The sequence below is a fragment of the Amia ocellicauda genome, chromosome 7 (assembly GCF_036373705.1).
Source record: "Amia ocellicauda isolate fAmiCal2 chromosome 7, fAmiCal2.hap1, whole genome shotgun sequence".
In the NCBI taxonomy this organism is placed as follows: domain Eukaryota; kingdom Metazoa; phylum Chordata; class Actinopteri; order Amiiformes; family Amiidae; genus Amia; species Amia ocellicauda.
The window spans coordinates 42,850,326-42,873,938 of record NC_089856.1 but is presented as its reverse complement, the minus strand read 5'-3'; the positions used below and the strand labels follow the sequence as shown (position 1 = coordinate 42,873,938).

At 43.2% G+C, this 23,613-nt stretch overlaps 1 protein-coding gene across 2 annotated transcripts in view; it reads right to left on the bottom strand.

Moving 5' to 3' along the window:
• Positions 1 to 23,613, bottom strand: part of LOC136753555 (glypican-5) — a 150,200-nt gene that overhangs the window by 106,115 nt on the left and 20,472 nt on the right. For both annotated transcript variants that reach the window (XM_066709777.1, XM_066709776.1), the window contains exon 3: positions 13,529 to 14,223. In XM_066709777.1, coding sequence (XP_066565874.1) covers positions 13,529 to 14,223 — 695 coding nt within the window. The remainder of the gene's footprint in view (positions 1 to 13,528; positions 14,224 to 23,613) is intronic.

Here is a 23,613-nt window from a genome sequence, read left to right as displayed (position 1 = left end):
AGTACAACATTTAATGAAATTATTACTTATATTTTGTTTGCTAAATGATAAAAATGTGTCTGAAAGGTACATATATATATATATATATATATATATATATATATATATATATATATACACACACACACACACATCTATCTCTCTTTTGTATCTTTGACTGAACAATCAAGTTTGAACATCTTGAAGTCTGAAAAAAACATGATTTGTTTTATTGCAAGTTGTAGCTTAAGCCTTTTCAGAAAAGTGAAGGGTGCATTTCACTCTAATTTTTGAGGGATACCTTCCGTCGCTGTTTGGATTGGAGAAGTGTTCAGTAAATAGCATTAACCCAGTTGGTGGAAGACATAAACATAAACATAAACAAAAGGCACAGGGGAGAAGCAACCGGCAGAAATGTACAACAATCACATGACCACAGGCTGTCAGAAGCCATATGTTACCAAACTAAAAATACCGACACCCTGCTGGGACTCCTGCCTATGCAACAGCGCGTCTGTGAGCATTTGGAAATCGCATTCTCTAAACAAGACAACCTGCGTTACTCCTCCACTCAGCCCTCCAGCCAACGAGCAGCCCGTGTCAAAGTGGAAACGCTGTGGAAAACGAACACAAGAGATCTGTGTTCAATCCTAGCTGAGGTTTTTGGCTCCTCTATCGGGTTGCTGATTGTGAAAGCCGTGCAGTGTGGACCATGGGGAGCCCCCTCCCACTGACTGAGTAATATCCATATCAGAGGTCAGCTCAATTTGACCACCACGTGTGTCTATTACAGCTTATGTGTCTGGAAATATATGGTGCATGAAGCTGTTTAGTGTTAAAAAGAGCAGTATGAGATCGTCATGGTCCTGGATGTTCTCCGTGGTCCTGTGCAAATGTGTACTTATTTAATTTGCTCTATTGTGCACAGTTTTCTTCAGACAGCTGTTTGACACTGCTGCATAGAAAATGGGATTCTCAATCTGGCCAGTATGAATTATGCATTCCTCCGGGACCAGAGACAAATTGGTCTTCTCATAAAATGACACAATAAAATAGATTTTCTTAAATGATATAGATTTTTGGATCTTTAGGGTTAATAAGGTGATTGAAATGATATGGGGGACAGAAGTGCTAATTACAAACGATATCATGTTACATACGTGACCAGGTGGTAAACTGGAAAAGAAACTATGAGATTGTTTAGTATTTTGTGCAGTAATAAAAAAGTAATATCACTTTCAGTAAATGGGTTTCATTCACAACAACTTCTAATGCACAAAAGGAGAGACACAACTTTCACCTAAAAATGTTCCAAAAGCAAACAATTGCAATGCAGCTTCTATTCTCTGACGTTTAGTATTAGTTTTGTTTTTATTCTCGTGGTTTTTAATTTGAAAGCGGATATTCCAATGGGCTAAAAGTAATGCAGTTTGAAGTAATGTCAGCAAATCTTAATTTATTTATATTGAGTTCACAGAAATAAGGGAAAACGATCAAAAATTACTGTTTTATATAACCTGTGAAAATACAAATTCTGCAATAAAATACAGAATTAACTGACAGCGTCTTCTCTTGTATTTAAAAATAGTTCTTTAATGTTGTCTTTTCAGTTTCAGAATAAATAGATTTTGGGAGTTGATATGTATAAGGAGTAAGTTCTGAATCCAACAAAAGCTAGCCCTTGCCTGAGGGAGGCGGGGGGTGGGATGCTACGTATTGTCTAAGACCCTGTTTTTTTAAACTGGATATAATACATACATCAATGCTGAATTAATTGCCTGCTTTGTAGCAAAGGATATAAAAGGCAAAAGCAGAGACCGCAGAAAGAATATCTATTGTGATTCTTCACAAGGGCCACATTCATTTTCATTAACAACTGCACAAAAAAGCAACTTCTCTGAGGAAAATGGGATGCAGCATTTGGCAGCAGCCTGCCTGGGCTAATACATTAACCTTAGCCCTCCTCAGTGTCGTTAAACTACGCTGCTTCTTTCAGAGTATCAAAGAATTGTGAATGGGGGGGACGGGGGGATTTGGGAAATAATATTATGGGGTTGGTAGAAAACATTTCAACTGCTTTCCACTAGAATGAAACGATTCACACCAGGCTAAAGGCCGTATTCACAAATCATCCAGCCCGCGTTGTGGGCCATTTTTTAATAGCAAACTCAAAAGCTTTCAGTTCTTGCCCAAAAAAAAAACCTGAAGGCTTACTGGCACCCCTTCCCACTCTTAATGAGAGAGAAGAACTATAACGCTTTAATAGCACTGGAGATATGAACAGTCCTACGATTGTGCCAGACAGGACTCCAGGGTCTCTCCGGCAGTTTTGATGAGAGGATATGTTGAAGATAAAACCGAACCCGGGTCCCGTGACCTCTCAGTGACAGGCAGGCGTGTTCACTGACGAGCCACTACAAAAGCTGTGTTGAGAATAAGCATTCTTCTCCTCCCCTCCACCTTGCGAATACCTCATCTCCCTCACAGACGGCTCTCCCTGCCAGCGACGGGATCTGGAGCCACAGTTGGCCGGTCCGACGGGCTTGTGTGTTCAGCCAGGGTTTGCGAAGCCGTGGGTGTAGCAGCGAGGTGGGGAAGACTGGAATTAATAACCAGTCCAATTACCCTGCTGGAATTCCTCAGACACCGAGCCTGTGGTAATCTGGGGCCATTACGGCTAGGCATCCTGGAGCTCGATCAAAGGTCTGCCTCGTGCCTCCACGGGGCCCAGCCCTTCACTGTCACACTGAGCTACTGAACACACTGCCACCTAGCACTGTCACACTGAGCTACTGAACACACTTTTTGGGGAACCACTAAGCTACAGTACTGATATAATGAGCTGGAAGTGTGGAAGGGCTGATGCTTTTCTTGTCAAGGAAATGTGAACATAATATTTGACATTACAAATGACCAAATGCATCTGGAATACTGTATTGAATGGATACAGAAAATGTATGCTCCATAAACCCCACCAAAACTATTTTCATTTCTTCCAAGTTACACTCTGTCAAGGGTCTGGTGATTTTTATGTTCCAGTAAGTCAACATTTCCACCTCTATAAAAATTGACATCTACGAGAAAGAGAAATTAATGTTACAGTATCAATCTTGCTTTTATTTATTTTACTTTCCCTTCCAACAGTGGGCAGAGAACGCAAGAGAGCGGCCATTAAGACAGGCTTTCTTCTCTCTCTTCCTCGTGTTACTCAGGGATTCCCTGCTGCAATTATTTCATAAATTAAGCTGCTCTTCCCTGACATTCACAAGCAATGGGGAGGAACAGAAACACCAGCAAAATGGGAGCCACGAGAGAACAATATAGAAAGTACATCTTAAATAGTATTTATAGGCAAATAAATTACACTTTTTGCGAAGACGGTCCCTTTAATATCACGCCTGAACTCGTGACAGGTAGTGACTGCCAAAAACTAGTCTCCCCTTGAACCCCAGTCTGTTTTCGTTTCTCTGGTTATTATTCTCATACTCCTAACATCCCCAGGGATACTCCAGAGGCCTCATAAAGACGTGATGTGTGTGTGTGTGTGTGTGTGTGTGTGTGTGTGTGTGTGTGTGTGTGTGTGTGTGTGAGCTGTTTTAATCATCCATACTTCCCTATTATTTCCTCTCTGGTTCAGTGTTAACAAATATTCCTTTTTATTTGTGTAGTAGAAGCCAGCGTGGACAGATATAAGATGGTGCACGTGAACTAAATTGTGTGGGTAGTTGTGCGTCTATATGTGCTGTCCTTTTGTGTGCACATGCTTGTGTGTGTATGGATGGGTGTAAATCCAGGAATGGTAATATAGCATGTGTGTGCAGCTGTATTGAACAGTGTGAGCAGATTTGTTTCTGAAGGACCTGAAGACAGCGTAGACTGGAAGTGGCCAAACAACCCCCTCCACCCCCCGCAGCCCCCGCAGTGGGAATATACTCTTACAGCTACCAGTGGTGGTCCATTAAAGAGGTTTATTTGTCCAAGGATTAGCCGCAGAAGCCCGGCAACTTTCTCAGCATTTTTTTTTCCGGCCAGCGTTGCTATGCATCCTGGGAAGGGGCTAGCTAGTTGTGGCACCCTTGCCAGAGCTAACCCTTTGTCCGCTGCCGGATTTGCATTCTGCTCCTCACCCGGGGGTGGGGGGGGATCTTCCGCTGTGAAGACTCTCTCAAACTGGGCCCCCCAGTTTTTTAAAGATTAGGAAGACAACACCAGCCCCCCAGAGACCCGCACTGAAGACCGCACTAGGGGAAATGAATGCAGTGAAACGGCCGATTCAGGAGTGAAAAATTAGAGCCCCTGGAAACGCAGGCTGGCGTCTAATCAGTGTTTTAAAAGTACAGAAGTGGACTTATTTGACCTGTAACTCTAACTCCCCATCCCCACCCCGCCACCCCACCTACCCGCCCACATTTACGCTACAGATAAAAATAAACTACGTCGTGTTTGATGACGGACTCTAAATGAAACCCTTTCACCATCTAACGTTCAATTTATTCGAGCACATGCTCTCTGCATTCGGGGAATGTTAAGTGGGAGCGCAAATAAATAAGCAACCTGAGCATTAGACCAAATTACCTCATCAGAGCCCCCAGCACTCCCTGCCAGATTGCTGTAAATTAGAGCAGATCACATTTATCACACACAGGGCATTTTTTTAATGGATTTTAAGGAACATTACTCCCCCTCAGAACCTTAGTTTGATGATAGCTTTTAATTAGGATTAGGCTTGTTCATTATTTATGTAACAGTCAGAAGTATTTCTCTGTTTTCTTTGACTTGGACAATATTATTTTTACATGTAAGTATTCTATATCGGTTACAAACCATTTCAAAAGTGTACAGCTCTGTCTGGACAGATGTTAGTGCCCCATATTATCACAGAAAAGCCTTGTGGAATCTAACCTGCAATATACTGAGACACTGTCATGCCAAAGCACATTGTTTGGTTGACTGGCAACTGATTGACATGATACAGGGTGGATGATTCACACAACTGTATTGTGAACATTGTGATATTTGGCACACATACAAACCGGAGAATGGGGAATATGGGTCCATTCACAACAGCAGCACACACCAGTGACCAATATTTCATGTCAATGCTAGTTTAAATGATGTTTGACAGTAGATTCCCTATGCTACCATTGTGTGTTAACCACATTTCATTGCTCCACCATGCAAGATTTGCATGAAACAGTATTTTGAATAGGCCAGCCAACATTTATAAGCACTCTGTGACTGGCCGCCACATCGTTATATTGTTTTTGTTTCTCGAACATCTGGTGGCAGGAGGACACACAGTATAGCCGAGACCAGAAAGAATAAGAAAATCATGCTGCACTAATTTAGACACGACAGGAGAGGGAATTGACTGCTCTGCATTTAAACCTTGACCTTGTTAGCTAATCTGGAAACATAATCAATAACATACTATAATTATTATCAATATTTAACCACACCGTCAGACAGAAGCTCAATAAGTATTACCTGATGTCATAGTGCTGTCTGTCCTATAAACTATATATTGTCACAGACCTTAAAAGGTTTACTTTTTACAATCACTAGTCATAGCGGGGGGAGAAGCCACAGCTCTCACAGATAAAACACAGCTGAAATGTGCAAATGTCACAAAACCAATTCATATCAAATAAAAGACTAAGCATCCTGACACAGCTCTAAACTACAGAAGATATACGGCGAGTCAGAAAGACGTTGCCAGTGCCACACATACACACACCCTGGTCGATCTTGATTACATGCCAGTGAAGACGGGGAACCCTATTCGACCGCACATAGATTGTGCTTAGTTTTTACAATCTACCTATTGATTTTTCTTTTAAGATAATAGGCAGACTGTGGAGGCTTGTATGAGACTCTGGTGATGAATGTGGTTCCTGGGACGCAGAGATTTCGGCTTCTTGACGCGGGTAGCAGGAGTGCTGTTCCCCGCGGTGGTTTCAATAACCTGTCAGTCACTAACAGAGTACTGTATTAACTAATGGAGGACTGAACCTGCTATGTTTAATTATCCTTTGGCCTTGTGCCGTGTGATTGAGGTGTAGTGAAATGTGGGCCAGAACATTTGCATTGCAGATGACCTTGAATGCATGAGATGGTATTATATCATTAGGTAGTGTATTTCACTATTCGCTTAGACTTCCTTTGCTGGTGGAAACGTGTGGGAAATGATTGCCAATGGGAAGCTAATCTACTCTCTAATCTCCTCATCCTAATGCTTAATATACAAGTCACCCAATAAAGAAACCTCTGCTTTGACAAAGTAAGGGAGGCTGAAGTATTTTCAGTACGCAGTGTTTCCCTACCTAATCAGCAAAATAAATAACAGTTGGTTGAGTCCTTGCATCGTGTGAAACAATCAAATCTAACATCCATTTTTTTTGCCATATTATATACAGGCCAGCTTATTTCTATTTCTTAATAGCACACTTAGTGCACTGTGCCTTCCTTGTAGCCAGGGGGCGCTCTGAACATCATGGAGGAATCTGACAGTGATTGAAGACTCCAAGCTGACAATGTGATGTTCATTAGACAGTGGTTTTCTGTGACTGTGGCTGGGAACTGAACAGGAAGTGTAAATGATAGCCCGGTTCTGACCTATTCCTCCCTTTCAGCTTCTGTTCAGCTCGTCTGTGGTTTGCAAGCTCTTGGCTAATTCACTGCACATCTTCCTTATTTTATTTCCAGTAATAAAATATCTCCGCAACGTTCCAGTGATACATAAAAGGAAGACATTCCAGACATTTTTGTTCAAAAAGGGGTTGGTTACCACTCGGCAACTACCTCGCCAAATCACGTTCAAATTGTTTTCTTAATAATACCAACCCCACCAAAAGCAATTAAATAAATAAAACAATTAAATAAATTAGTCCATGTGTGTCTTAATTAAATTTCACAGGGGCTGAACACAGACTTATGGAAAATATAGGTTATTCCCCAGCGGTTTCACATAATCACTGGTTGTTTTAAACCACAGTTGGTATTTCCTATATTGTCATCGTCTGATTTCGATTTCGATCCTTTTTTTAATTGTTGTATTTTGTGAACCAGAATTATAGAAAAATAAAGGAATCCTGAGGAATGTTTTATATTGGAAACCACAGGAAGGTTGTTGAAATTAAAGAGAAGACTGTAGTCTATTTATTTGTACCAACTACTCCAGCAGTAATCAGTTCAAATACATGAACCTTTTTAGTTGAACAAATAAGCCAATAACTGGCAGAGGTTGCTAAGGATCTGCTAGCTCTTTCACTTGGCGATCAAATTAATTGTTTTTGTTCAGCAGAGATGTGTATCAAAATCACCATAATCCAACAGCAGAAACATGCAGTTGTTTATAACACACTTTCTACTTACGGTTTATGGCTGTTAAAAGAGAAGATCAGCTTGTCCTGTTTTCACTGAATTTGTTATTACTGAAAAATCTCAGCTTACTAATGACCGCATTAACTAAACCCAAACTGATCCAATGTTTCTTTTATGACACACACACCCTGTTTGAAGTGTGTTCTCATTTCGAGCTGGTACTTTTAGATCCAAAGAATATTCATTTGTATTATTTTTATTTTTTCTATTAAGCCATAGCTTTTCATTCCAAAATATATACCGTATAACAATCACTGGTTTATTACACTGGCGCCAGAGTATCTAGTAGTACTATATTGAAGTATATATACAATAACACATTCTCTTGATTCATTAATCTATTGTGAACAGCACAGAAAACCAGTATATGCTTTATGTAATGAACAACTGCTGGCAAAGGGCAGTTCAGCAAGTGCCAGGGCTGTGCTTAAAATGCCCAGTAATAGAATTCAGTGCTGAATTGAATTGAGCTATATATCTGTCCTCAGTTTCTTGCATGTCAAGCCAACTGTCCTTGTAATGTAATTGATCACGTCGTAATAAGGATCAACACAGCTGTGCTGGTGAGATCCCATCATTACAAAGGCCTCACTTTTCAAGAGTTCACCCACTGTCATTTATCAGGATGAATATATGGACAAGCAGCTCGGAAATGGCATACTGAGACCAATGAGTGAGCCACTGCTTATAATAAATATTCATATTGTCTCCAGCGCACTTCCTGGTTTCTTCATTCCGCTTGAAATCGAAGGGCGAGAGGTTTGGATTGTGTACATTCTGCAAGACATCTCCGTTCACGTTTTTTTCTCATACGTTTTCTTTTAACGTTTTTACGCATTCAAAGCAAGGCAGTCGATCATTCAAAGGAGTAATTGGCAGCAGACAGTTGGCATCTCTAAGCATTTAGTATTTACAGACAACACTTTTCTCTCATTAGTCACTGAGATAAGCCTCAGTAAGGCAAGGAATTATTAGCGGATTGTTATGTTATATTGTTTTCTGTTACTATGCATTTCCACTCAGATTTTGGATGAAAGCACACCCCAGCACTGCACGAGGTGGTGACGTTATCTGTCATGTATCAGTGCTCTTACAATCAAACTCACTGAGAGCTCACAAAGAGCCCTGTACACGCCTAGCCGACAGAAAGTGATTTTGACGTGTGCAATGAATTGGAAATAGTATAATAGTATATATCAAAGTATAATCGGTGTATTCAGACAAACAAGCAGTTTATAAGAAAGTGGGAGCGGCTCTGTATCTCTGGGTTTGCTGTGTCAGTGCGGTAAAGAAAAAAAGCAGCTAATGGATTTTTACTTACTGAGGAAACAGAGTGGCTGCCTGGAAACTTGGCCTAAACACTGTGAGCGGCTGGACTGGGGCAGTGCTACTGAATACGCACTGCCATGCACTGGCCCCAGAAACACACAGCATCTGAAAGGGATTGTTCAAATGCCCGTAACTGCCAAAGAGTGACTTTTCTCTCATCGCGCTATTCAAAGTTTCCATTACATTCATTTTATTCAATTACCGATCATCATCTAGTTTTATGAAACGCATTCGATTCTCACAGATGATTCTCCATGAGTGGAAACCGCTAACTGACCAAATGCCAGCAGAGCATCATGGGAAATTTCCACTCATCTCTCTCTCTCTCTCTCTCTCTCTCTCTCTCTCTCTCTCTCTCTCTCTCTCTGCATTGTTTTCAGTTTCAGTCAGTTGTGTATCCAGGATGCTTCAATCATCACAACATTACAGGTGAGAGGAAGCAGCCCTGTGCCATGGCAAGACTTTCGCTGAACGTTGGTACCAAGGGAGGGAAGATGAAAGCCTGCTGGGGATAAATCACTTCTCCATAATCCTGCGACCCCCTGTGGCTTCTCAGGCATCTGCAGGTTTGGAAAGTTGGCCGTTCCGTCCACATCAAATTCTCAGATTGGCATTCTGGGATTTTAGTGGATGGGTTCGATGGCGTGTAGGTTGGACAACATGTGATTTGGCTGAAGCAGTAGCAGAAAGCCCATTGAGTAATTGGCGATTCCAAATTGGAGTGGAAAAAGGTGGGTGGGGATTAATTGGACAACCTAAATTGTCCTAAATCGAAATATTTATATAAGCAAAACCTTCAAGAGATGTATCTGGCTTTCATTATTGTCTTTCTCTTGCAAAAGAAGGGAGAGAATTATGCTTCTGTGTGCTTTACCACGAGTGTTTATTGTTTCCAATGCATATTTTTCCAGTGAACGACTTCAAAAGAACAACTCCTTCAGCCTCAGTTCAAAGGCGTGGATGTCATTCCGGTTACAGTCGCCCCCTCCTTCCGGGGAGATAAAGTGTCCAGTCTGTGCGTGTCACGGCAGAGGGAGACTATGTATCGAACTCCATGTCTCTCCTCCATAATACCACAGGACTGGGGTAAAGTGACACTGAGCTATCCCAGCCATGTATAAATGCCCTGCGAATAACACTTGATCTTTCAGAGCACATACTGTAAACACTGCACTGGAATGGCGGCAGTGTAAAAGAATACCGGCTTTTTTCACCGTACCGCCCCCTGCGATCTTTCTCGACATGATAGGGAATGTGCTAAAACTTAATCCCTCCACATAACTGTCAATGCCTGCCTTTCAGCTTTGAGTATCTTATACTATATTGTTACAGAACCAGGAGGGCTGATGTATTTGCTTTTCTTGGACTCTGCCAGAATTCAACTGTGAAGCCCTGCTCATTGGAGGAGATGGGAAGGTCTTTTTCAAACTTGGATTGCTCTGGCCCTCATCTGTTCCGTCTACAAATACCAAACCGTACATTACTCGGCATTACATTCCTTAAAGAATGTGAGCTACCTTCGCCGAATCCTTCAATGACTCTTCGAATGGATAACAGATTCAGGGTCTCTTGTTGGGTCTTGCTCTTCAGAAGGTTGTTTTCTGACTCGCGAGAAAGCTATGGATTTAATGGGCTTTTCTTCTGATTGTTGAAGCATTTACACTGAATTGTATTCTGTTGAACCACTGAAAAGCTCAAGGCCGCTTTGGAAGTCATAGTAGGCTGCATACTAATGTTAACAAAACAAAACACAGCTACTGATCTGCTGTTTTTCCACTGCCTGCGTTCCTCTTAATGCAAGGCAACTTAATTTATTATGGAATCTGTGGCTTTGATCTCATGTAAACACACACACAGTTTAAATCCACTCAGCCGCTAATGACTCTTTTCTGTTGTGCTGTCTTTCTGTATTGTTGAATGACAGGCACAAATCTCATGAAGAAGGAGATGGAAGATCTGACAAAACACATCCACATGAGCACCCACAAAAGCCCCAGTGAAATCCTGTGCTCGGCTTTGACGTGTCCCTTTCTTGTGCTACAAGCGTACGACAATACAATGTAGAACAGTTGCAGAAAAGGGAAAACGGCGAGGCGAAGTATTAAAGTTAGCCGTCACCATTTAGGCCTCACACTGTTGAGCGGAGAGCTCCAGAAACCTCGCAGCACCCCCCACCAGGGTCCCACAATTGCCAAAAACAATTTTCTGTCTCTTTCCACATCAGTGGGCTGTGTTTTTGTATGGCTGACTGGAACCCATTCAGCTTTGTCAAACACGTCCCTTTCTCTTCTCCTTTCCAGCCCTGCTCCATGAATACCAAGCAGTCTGCCAGTCTGAGCTCGGGACCACATATTTCGCGGGGGCCTGCCTCCCAGCCTGGCAACCCCACTTGGCTGTCATTGTGAGGCCTCGCCAATTAACCGACAATCAGCCACCGTGATATGCAGATGCATTCAGGACCGGGCCGATCGTTAACCCTGCTGCTTCCGATTGCCCTGTAACACCAGAGGGGCCACCTCCCCCCGAGTCACCCCAGCTCTTGTCTGTTGGCGGGACCAGGTTTCAGATAGAGGCCTGCTGCTGAGATGAGAAGTGGTGCGGGGCTCTAATGAAAGCAAGAGCTGGGTTTGCAGATTGACTGAAGGCACGGCTCTGGAAGGGATGCCTGTAGCACTGGACACTGGACAGAACTGCGTATGGGTGCGCAAAATGAAGACTTGAAGGATTGCAGACATGATTGTGGTCGTTCGGGATGGGGAATAGTATTTCTGCACTTATAATGAAGTCCACAATACTTATAGTTCTGAGGAAGCTTTAAAAACTGGAATTGTATCTGGCATCCTAAACTGTTATATGTCAACGAATGTACTATAATCAGATGTGCATTGAAATGACTGTATTCTTCTGATTAGTATGTATTGCAACTGCGAGTCTCAGCCCATAAACCTCAAGATCCTTTTTATACTTTATAACAATACAGCAGTTGGGAAGATGTGAAATTTGAGGGAGCTGAAACATTTAAACACAGTCAAAGTAAGGACGAAGGACATACTGGTCTGGAGACTGAATTCACCTTCTTGATTTTAAGCTATTTGTTATTTGGTGATTAGTTTAGTTTTGGATATATATACTTCTTTATACTAAGCTTATTTGTGCACAATATAATTTCTGAGATTGTTAACAAACATTTTCAGCCTGGAAAAAAACTAAAGAGGGTGTAAACGGGTTGTGTAAATCAGGGGTGGCCAACCCTGTTCCTGGAGAGCCACAATCCAGCAGGTTTTCCAGGTCTCTCTAAATCACCAATCACTGGATATCTGGATTACGACACTTCTACAAATTAAGACCCACAATTGGCTCAATGAAGCGGTTAACGATCTGGATAAAACAAAAACTTTTAGGCCCTGTGGCTCTCCAGGACCAGGATTGGCTACTTCGGGTGTAAATGATTGCCTCTTTATAGAAATCAACCAAGTTTACATGACCTGTCTGGTGCCCCGTTTCCACTGGCAGACACGTCCAGACACTTAAACGGGTGTTTCCACTGGCTTAAGTGGATCAGGTTTTGTGGACGGTTAACTATCTGGTGCCAAACGTGGCCGTAAGCGTCCATCACCCACTGAGGAAATACTTCTCTTTCAGAAGCGGACATGTGTGCTTGACTTGTAGACAGACATGGAAGAGATCAGCTACATTATGTCGGAAGATATAATCTCAAGTGCCGTGTGGGATCATGAAGAAATTACAGTTTTATTAGCAGCATGGAGTGAAATCCACATACAGAAACAATGACTGCTTACAGTTAATATCCGAGTGTATTAAAAACTTGCCGAATACGGATTTCACAGGACCCATGAATCGTTAAATAACTGAAGGATTATAATGAGAGCGGCAGCCAATTTTATTAATATTTTATGAACAACTGGACGGTGATTAAGGCTGTTGTTTTGTGAATGGTTTGCAGGTCTGTTGTATTACAGCCCCACAAAGACAATCAGTGTGAAGGTGAACTCGATTTAGTTAACGTGTGCCCATTTACAAGTTAAATAAATGAATGAATAAATACAGCAGATCTGGGTTTCCCTCTAAAACATTAAGGACTGGTTTAATAAATGCATCCATAAGTCCATAAACACCATGACTGAAACGTGCACACTTTAGTTAAATTATAACCTGCTATATTGCAGCTGCTGTTACTGTATGATTGATCGTGAAACGTATGTATTTTATTTCAACTGTAACTTGCCCTGGTTAAGGACATCTGATAAGTAAATCTAAAAATAATACGGCAAAAAGTGTTGTTTGCAGTTACAAATCTGTAGTAAGAGTAATAAGTTAAGGCAGTCAAGTAGTGCCATTTAAAATACATATCTACTAGCATACATCTTGATGATGATTACAATAATAACAATAATACTAAATAGCCATTTTTTTTTATTTTGTTTGCACGTGGAAATGTTTTCTTACGGTAACGTAATGCTTGTCTGAATATAATGTTGTCTATACACGTTTAGCTCTTCCTAAAGGAATACAAAAGTCCTCCCACATCAGGCTCTATCGCTCGTGGTGTTGTTGTTTTCAAAACGAAATACAAACCAAACCCACAATCGCTCTGCTCCTCCCACAACAGGGACGGACTTCACAATGGCCTGGTTTTACAAAAAGCTCTGGGATGCATCACGGCACGGCATGGACGCTTAAGCCAGTAGAACCGAGGCATTTATATAGTTCATTATTTTAAGTGATAGGTGCAAATATTTGACTAAAACTGTGTATGTACAGCAAAGCACAGAGAGTGCAGACACGCAAACAGACCGGGAATGGGACGGGCACTCACTGTGGCGGTGAGCCGGGGTCCATGCAGCTGAGTGTAGAGGATGGCGTCATTGACCTGGTTGCGAATGCCCAGCAGCGCCAGCTCCAAGTCGTGGGCGCCCGCCATGGCGTTGGTGAGCTCCTCCAGGGTGGAGATGTATTGCCGCCAAGGCCGGTCGAGCTCGGAGAGGCTGGCCAGGCAGCCGCGGATCACGTTGTGGCAGTAGCCCACGCAGGGCTTGATGAGGGTGAGGCCCTGACAGTGCGAGCAGTACTGCATGCGTACCAGCGCCCGTCCACACTCTCTGCTCAGCGCCATGTGCTCGGTGATGTTCATCACCTCAGCACCCACGCTCAAGGCCTGGCTGAGGGCCCGCCCGGCACGTAGCGAGCGCGCCAGCTCCTGGACCAGCGCCCGGGGGTGCGGGCCGAAAGGGTTGACGTCGTGCCGGGTCATGCGCAGACACTCGCTGTGCTCCAGGCTCAGTTCAGCGATGCCCGGGTTGACCAGTCGGTTGTAGACCAGGGGGAAGAGATTGTCGTAGAAGCGTTGGACAGCCCCCTCCACCGTGGTGTTGGCACCCAGGATGTAGAGCGACAGGTCAGTGAAGAGCTCTGTCACGTGCGCCCGGGCGTCATGGGCCAGGGCCTCATACGCGCTGTCAAACAGGGAGCAGGTGTGGTTCCGGGTGAAGGAGACGAGCGACTGGAAGGTGTCTGCGGGGAGAGAAGACGCACTGGTGAAGAGAATCGCCGAAATCGATCAAATTCAATCACAAAATCCCAATCCCCTGCTGTGACAGGGTAGTGGCTTCATAAGTGACAATGACAATCAACCACCACCTATTGTTCACTGCAGACAATCAGATCTTTACTGGAAGAATAATTTTTCAACCGTCACAATCTAATTGATTTTCAGCTACTGGCTTTCAATGGCAGCTGGGTATCTTTGGAGGTCAACTTGAGGGGCTGATAATAAGTTGCATAGAGATGTTTTGTGTGAATGCAGACTTACCTTGTGATTTACAATTTAACAAACACTGCATTTACTCATCAAAGAATATATTTTAATGGCAAGCCAAATTTAAATATTATTGTCTTGCTTCAAATATTTCAAGAGATCTCAAAATACTTTTCAGATATTTTGAAATAAATTTGAGATATCTAAAAAAGTATTCCAGATATCTTTAAATGAATTTGGGATATCATCAAATGAATTAGAGATATCTGTAAATAAATGAGATATATCAAATTCATGTTGAGATATCCCTAGACAATTTAATGATATCTGGAAATATTTCAAGGTAGCTGGAAATGCAACTTGAGATATATCTAAATGTTAATTTGGTTTTCCATAATTTCCATGAATTTATATTATGACACATGTGAGCTCATATCAGGCAAGATGTACACAACAATTCAGGATCTTTGAATATTACAAAAACTCTGCAGATCAGTGGTTCCCAGCCCGGGTCCTGGAGGCCCCTGTGTCTGCTGGCTCTCTGTAAACCACTGCTGTAGATCACCAAAATATGAACAAAATGCAAAGTCATGAAATAAAACATAATACCTTTGGTTTGTGGCTGATGTTTGGGAATAGGAATAAATTACAGAGAGATAGAAAGTGCTCAGTGGGGTTTCTTGTTTCTTATTCAGCACAGACCCTTCCAGACAATTGTGGGTTCATCAAAGCCTGTAGTGGAAATGGTAATGACATCTTCTGAAGGGTCTTAAACACGGGGAAAATTAATCCTCTGGATCCCGGGTCCAGCTCAAACAGAAGCAGATCGCATGAATGGTGCCCAGAGTTATAAATTGCCCTCTCAGTTCCAGAAGGGGCTTAGCTGGGGAGTAAATGATATTGGACAGCAATAACTCACATGCTTCCCTCCCACTGTGGGAAAGAGTAGGGCCACTGTGGAGACAGGGAGGTTCTCCCTGGGCTTCTGCATGCCTTATTTGTTAGGAAAACAGGCAGGGTCGGAAGCTTTTAGTCGGGAGTGATTTATTCTCATCTCAGCGCTGTCTCCGCTGAGGACACCTCCCTCAGATAAACTAAACCTTTCCGCTCTCAGTCCATCAAGGGGCTTTGTGGGACTGGGGCAGAGGGATCGCCATAAACCTTTCAGCCATTCATCAGTTCTTCTCCCAGTTGGCCTTTTCGAACCCCATCCTTCAGCCTGCTGGAGTGTGTGTGTGTGTGTGTGTGTGTGTGTGTCTGTGTTTCTGTAAACTTAACTTGCCATCACTGTCCTTTGTCATCTCAGGAAAGGTGCCACTGAAAACTGTGTGTACCACTTAGCTGTCCCAGCACACAGCTGGTTAAAGGTCAGACAGGGCACTTTCCCAGCTCAGCCTGTGGGTGACAACTCTCATTTGATTTACGTCATTTGATCATGTGCAAAATCATAAGAGTAAACCCAATTCTTAAATCAATTTCTTCAGGTCGACATAAAGCAAAGAAAACACAACACTTAATTACTTAATTGCTCTCTCCCTTTCATTCTTTCTTTTTCTCTCTCTTTGGATGAGAGAACAATTTTGGTTAACTGAACTTGACAGAGCTATGTAGGCCTTCCTCACCAACCCCGATAGGTGTGTGGTCTTGTATGCATCTCTGAGATGAGTGCCTGTGTCCATGCTTATCGTCTTTATAAAAGGGAAATTTTACATCAGTAGACGTCAACTCACAATAAGCTAACAAAACACAATCACTCTTCAAGTGAGTCTCAGAGCAGTGTGGTGTGCAGATTTAGTACTTACATGCATGCTTCAATTTCCAAGACAGACAGTACTTCCACTTTTTACATTTTGTTTAAACATAAATGGAAATTCCCAGCCAAGGGGTGTGGGTCCATAAAGCACTGTTGGGAGACTTCATAAAAGAGCTAAGGGTGACCAAAAGTTCACTGCAAAAACGCCACAGGTGAACACCCACAGAAAAAACAGTGGTTACTTCTCTGACATCTCTTTCCATCTTGGCATAAGAATGTATTAGCGAAAGAAAAGACTAACCTTTATTCAATACAATATACACTAAATATATAAACCTGATATATATTAAACTAGTACCTGTATAGACAAGTGTTCAGACAGAAAATCAATTTCACTATTGTTAACCCCTGGCAGAAAGTCCTCATTCATATCCCTGTGCGGTGGATTCAGAGTCCCCTGCTATGCCACCTGCTGGGGCGTGTGTGACCGCAGCCTTGGCAAGGTTAATTGTTTTCCAATGGTGCCGGCCCCCTGCCCTGCCCTGCCCCACTGTGCTCTTGTCAGCGGTGATGTCAGCCTGACCCCCAGCCCTCTCGCCAGACTCGGCTGCCCTGCTCAGGCACTGATGTCAGCCCTCTGGCATCCTGTCACATGGAGGAGCCGCAGCAACTGCAGGGGAAACTGAGACCGAGGGCCTGAGAGTGCCAGCTCTGCTCTACACACACACACACACACACGCGCGCGCACACACGCACACACACACACGGACACACACACGCACACACACTCACACACTCACACTAAGACAACACCTTTAACAAAGGTTGCTTTCTCTCCAAGCTGAGAACAACTCTGTCACATCACCTTCCAATTATTTTTAATTATTTAGGTCCCTGAAGCCACGACTTCAAAGTGGTTTCAGTGGATTCGTTACAAAACACCAACTGGAACAGAAACAGTGTAAAGTGTTTTTTTATGCAATAGTGGCTTCAACAAGTATTTGAATATAGTACTAAACCTTCAGTACTAACTATTGCTACTATTGTAGCTATGAAAATATGTATAATGAATTATGCATTGACAATGTTAAAAACTAATCATAATTCTAATTAAATTCTATGCAAACATCCGCTCTTGCAATTTTGATTGGCCGTTTCTTCTTGAAAGTACATGAAACAGCAATTGTATCATCACTGAGGACATCTCCATGAATTACAGGGCCTTTATGTTCAAAGCCCGAGGTTTGCATTCAGCCTAACAAAGGAAATGTAAACCAGAGCAATTAGCCAATTAACAAAGTGAATCCTGCCACAGAACAGTGTTGAGGAATAAGGAATAAGAATGCTTTAAGAGGCATGGACAACTCAAAGTATTGAAATAAAGTACCATTTCAAGTTCCATGAGGTTAAACTTCTCACTGTTTCCCCAAAAGTGTCATTAGGAAAAAAAACACACAGGTACATACTATAGAGCTTTCTGCTACAAGCACATATGATAGGCTGTGAGACACACACACACACACACACACACACACACACACACACACACACACACACACACCAACTCTCACAAAGAAAGAGAGCTCACCACACCACAGACACAACAGCTGTGATAGCTGATATTAATCCTCAGAGAAATGTTCGAGAATGTGATTACTTCCAAAAGCCAGCGAACGTGCTGTAAGAAAAGCTAAACATCATCGTTATGGGTGTGAGAAATCACAGGCCTCAGAGTCACAGGCAGTTCAGGACAAGAGACCCCCTCTGAAATGCAACCAATAACTCGATCTGATTCGGTGTGTCCTAAACTCTCAATAACTGGATAAGAGAAGGAAAAATTAAACATTATTTTTGAGTTTACACACTACCTCTGTAAAAGTCTCAAAAACGAGACCTTTCTGGATGAGATCACACATCGTTGACTGGACAGCAGTACAGTTACGTGTTTGGAACGGCATCGCTTCATTTATAAGGAGGGAAACAATTAATTCCTCCCCCTTGCCTTACCCTTGCCCACAATACAGTGAAATGTGACTTACTCCGCATGCATTGTTTCACAAGCTCCCCACCAAAATGCAATTGACACCTTGCATAGAGACACCCACAATAATAAAACTAAATAGCCCAAGGTGACAAACTCAGGAAACAATCTGAGGAAATAAAGGCCTAAATCCTTTGGTAACTTTTAAAGGTGTTGGGGAAACTGGGCAGCCAATCTCACTACCAAGCTGAGCAGAGAGAGAGTTAAACCACAATAGGCTTTTATGAAAGGATAGCATCATAACATGAAACAGACCCTTCATAAAAGCCAAAAGCAGCGAACATACACAATCCTGCACCAATCCAGGAGGGTTCACAACCCTGGAAGAAAGACCTACTAGAAAATCGAAAGAGGAACCAAACTAGGACGTGCCGTGATGGATTATTTAAGAGCAGAAGAAACCAATCTTAAAGGTTATTTAAGCTTTTAATTTAGGTTTTTAGCTTATATCTTAAATACAAAATGTTTCCAGTACTTCCAGACTGATTTTGGGGGTGTTTCTGAGAAGGAAACTCCGGCACCATGACATCATTGGCGTTGACCCCGAAGACTCCAGAGGACGATCTCTCAACAGAGATGAGAATGAGCGCAATCAAGCAATCGAAGGGGAACAATGGCTGCCAACGTGTTGAAGAGCTCATGGACATGTAAAGCATGACTCATCTTTGAGCTAGAGCTGGCTTAAATAATTCCACTCATTTCAGAACATTTTCCTTCATTCAGGCTACTCCACGTCCATAAGAATAAAACTTTAAGAAAATATGAGCGTTTTCCAAGATTTAATAGCAGCAGCATGTCATTCTGACTGAGACAGAGGAGTAAATCATGAGAGAATGGAACTGATCCTTATTGCCGAAGAAATTCTGCTCTACGGAGCCACAGTCATCCTGTACAAAATTTTTGTGGAAACTGTGCTTTTAATACAGCTGGGTTTCGGCATTACATACAATACTATGAAGTGCAAAGAGTGCTCTAAATTTATACAATTTATAATGTTGTATTAGGGCATTATATGGACTCTTAAAATCCCTACACGGAGGCTGCTATAAATTATCGGGACTTAATTACAACAGTTATTTAGATCAGTATTTTGTGGCAGCTCGAAGTTTAACGATAATGACTAAAAAGTGTCAGCACGGTTTAACCACAAAAACAAATGTTTCCAGCTAAATGTCGTGGCATTTCCACAGTTTCACCACAAAAATGACGTCTGTATACGAAGCTGCCCCTAGGCTTTTGCACCACATGGCCGCAAGAGTGAGAGCGTGCCGGGTAATGAGGAAAGGAGGCTCAGCGATGAACCGCATCAATGGTCTCTAACACGCACCGATGTCTCTGGTCTCGGATCTCGCCAGGCTGGCAGACAGTTCAGACATCCTACTCAGACCCATTTCCAGATGAAAGACACGAGGTGTTAATAAGGAAGGAGCCACTGGTCTTGTTGCCTGTAAAGAATCAAAATAACTTTCCCTTCCAAGGTCTGAGTAGGAAAAGTGTGGCATTGGGTACTGCATTTAACCCCAGCGGGCAATTACAGTTGTAGTTGAAAGCATTCAAGTTAGAGACACTACTTTACTCTGATAAATCCTGTTAATTAAATAAACATATTTATCAGTGATATCAGAGCTTACTGAACACTCATTCAGCCTTGAGAAAGCTGCCAAGATTTCCAAAGACTGAACCGATCCAGTTGATTGATATCAATGGAGTGACAGTCCTACATTTTCACACACACACACACACACACACACACACACACACACAAACACACAACCCTCCGTTTCAAATCAAGGGTGTCAATAACTATGATTGATTATGTCATATTTTTCAGTGTACGCACATACTTAAACACTAAGACTACATAACTTTTGTAGCCCTTCCTCTGATCCCTAGCTGTTCATGGACACTGAATTCCTGCCAGGAGCAAAACTGTCTTCTGTACAGCAGCCTAGCAATCTCAGCACTGAGCTCCCCAGACCAACCTCCTGCTAACTGTGACTGCTCTACCCCCCAGCCCCTACTCCAGGCCAGCCTGTGCCCCCGACTGCCACCCTGTTGTGGAGCTGTCAGGAGTTAACAGGTGGGGGGTAGGAATGTGCAGCCCATATCTCCATCAGCACGTCTGTAATTAAGATGGCAGCCCAGCTATAACAAAACTCTCCAAGATAAACAATTCCAGAGATGCCGGGGTAAAGCGATGCCCTGATCGAGGGGGAATATGATCGAGCCAGGGATCCGAAACCGCCATCCAGCTGGGGAGACGTTAGGGGTCCTTTAATTGAAATGAGCTTTAAATCCGCGGTAATCTGGGGCCTCAGAATCGGTCGAAAAGGGGGAGTCTGAATTTCACTGGCTAGAGGGCCATTTATGAGATAACAGCACCGCGGGACTGCAATTCATTACTCACTCATTATTGACATCCCCAGATTAGCTGGCAAGTCCCTGCCAAGGCCTTCACTCTCATCGTCTCAGATGAGCCTTTCCGAAAACATACATTGTCTGACAGCAACTTGACATGGGCGTGACGGAATAACGCTCGGCGTAGTTTAGTGCAAACATTTCTGCTTGAACAGACTGTCTTGCTCCGCAGGAGACACTGTATGGCATTTAAGGAAGGGAGAAGCCAGCTTAGATGAAAGGAAGGCAATTAATTTCTAAATATGGGAACTTTTAGCTTTATAGATTTTCTGCTTGCTAGCCTCAGAGATTAAAAAAATAAAAGCCTTTGAAGGGAAGAGAAAGTATATTTGAGAATATAGGCCCCTGGGCTCCATGAAAAACCCAAACCAGGATCCAGAATGGCACGATTCACACTCTGAAGGCAACAGAGATTCGTCTCGATGTCGTCATATTTCCACACCTTTTTACGATGTATTTCACACACAGCTTACTCTATACACAAGGGCTTTGCAATGGTCCTCAGATTGACAATATGGGGCCTCGATGTCTTGTGTTCAAAAACGTCTAAACAATGAAAGGGCTTTGTTTAAGAATCTGGGGAGTCTTTTGTTTTCATTAAGAGTGGCACACACTACACGTCACAAAGTGAAACCCACCAGGGCTGAGGCTTGCTCTCCATCTACGTCAATATGTTGCAATTGTTCCTAAAGCTGCATCCACGGGGCTAGGTTCCTCAGTCTTAAGAGAGCTTGAGCAATGCTTACCCCACTAACTAGCCCCCAGGTACAATTCAAAACAGGGCAATCTGTAGCGCAAATATTCCCTCACCATTGAAGGGAGTCAACCAAAAAGCAGTGGGTGACCATGCTGGAAACAACTACATGTATTGTAATTGGTAAATAATTTCTCAAGAGCTGAGTGGGAAAATCAGAGAAACACAGATGTTAAAACCAGACTAAGGGCCTTTTAATGATACTTTAAATTACGCAGGCAAGTACACACTGGAGGACCCAAACCAGAAGAGCGAATCAGGAAGTGCGAGGACAGGCAGCCAGGCCTACCAGCTGAGGGAGAGCTGAGGTAATCTTTGAGTTATCACCCAGATCTTCCTGGAAGGAGACCTGAGCAGCTTTCTTGAGAGTCAAGCGTGTGAAACTCTCGGCAACAACACTCCCGAGACCCCAGACTCTCCCTACCACCTTCCAGGGTCACGTGCTCCCACTTTCTCCCAGAGGTGCGCTCCTTAAATGCCACTGCCCTGTAAAGTACGTGTATAGTGTTTCCCAATTGTTTTGTCCTGCACGGAACACTTAGCTGGTGCAAACGTTTCCACAGACGACTCAGCCCCCCACCCCGGTGACAAAACACATGACAGTGATGATCTAAGGCAGATATAGATGATGTAGAAATCATGACAGTTATTATAGCTGGCTAAGAAAACACAGGAAAGCAAAATGTGATTAAAGAAATTAATTGAAACAACTAACTAACCTGACGCAGTTTGTTTTTGCAGACGGACACTCTGAACACACCCAAAATTGCGTCCGATTCCAGGCGTCTCACAAAGCAATCAGGCAGCAGTGATCGCTGCATCACACTACAGCGATTCAGCCAGTTTCACAAGAAACTAATTTGGTTGAGATCGCAGGCATTTGCCAGGAAAAGTCAATGCTATTGGGAACTGATGATAGAATCAGAAACAGCAACGGCGCAGAGGAGACAGACGCAAGCACTTAGTCAGAAGATAAATTTCCTAGCACGGACACTGAGGCACTTGGTACCTATATGTATTTATTTTTATAATCACTCAACATTATATCACAGCGCCAGAGAGGGGGGACGTGGAGGGTGGGGGCGGTCAGAGGAATGATAATATTTGATCAAATAAAGCACCCAGAACTAAAGGAAAGAATTTTGTTTTACAGTTTTTCTTTCAGCGCGCAGTCTTGGCAGCTGGCGGGTCTTTGAGAGCTGAGGGTTTCCGACTGAGCCAGCGAGTGCTTGGCATGGGTCCCACCCCAGCCAGCTTGCTCTCATTACAAGGGCTATAGCATTCCTGACAGAGCAACACAATATTTGTTTCGATCGAGCGCATCCACCCCACCGCACAGCCCATCCCCCCGGGAGGACTCGTTGGACCCCTGCGTCCCTCCTCTTGCCAATCAAGCCCCCAGCCCCCCTACAGCCACCCAGCCGCGCCCCACTGCCAGCCCTGATGCCCGCTTCCCATTCAGGGTGCAAGTAGGCGGGCACAGGCCTTTCTGGCGGCAGGGGGAGAAAGCCACTCCAACCACAGGCAGGAATGCACAGCCACCTTTACAAAAACAAGAACCGTAATAAAATGCAGATTTCCATTGAGATTTTTAAATATCCTCAAGAAATCCCCCTTGTAAAAAATTTTTTTAACAGCTGACAGTTGTTTTAAGCTTCGGCACCTCATTTTTACCCTTATCTTTCTTGACTGCACACACAAAAACCATGTCCTGAAACCCATCTGATATCCAGTCAGTCTAACTCTCTTGAATTGAACAGCAACTGCCAAACAATGTGAAAACAAAGAGAAAAAATTAGCAGTTTAGCAGAAATTTACTTGCTTTCTGGACAAAATCTCATTCAAGACAGTGAAAATGTTATGGAGTTGTATACCAATCTTAGTGTGTGCATCTAAGGGTGACATTGTCCTGTCATCAGAAACAAACACTGCAGTCCACACTCAGTCCAGTGAAATCGCTGACGTCGCTGTTTTAGTTTTGTGGACTGTGTCACCTCACAGTTGGACGTGCCGCAAAGGGTCATGGGAGACACTGGCAGCACTTAGTAGGCTTGGAAGGAAGGTCAAGGGCTCATATGGCTTCGGGGGCACAGGCACATCAAAAGAAACTGCCAGGGTGCAGAGCTTTCAACACGTTTCGCTGAGCGAGAGCTACAGCCCAACAGGAAACCAGTCTGAGT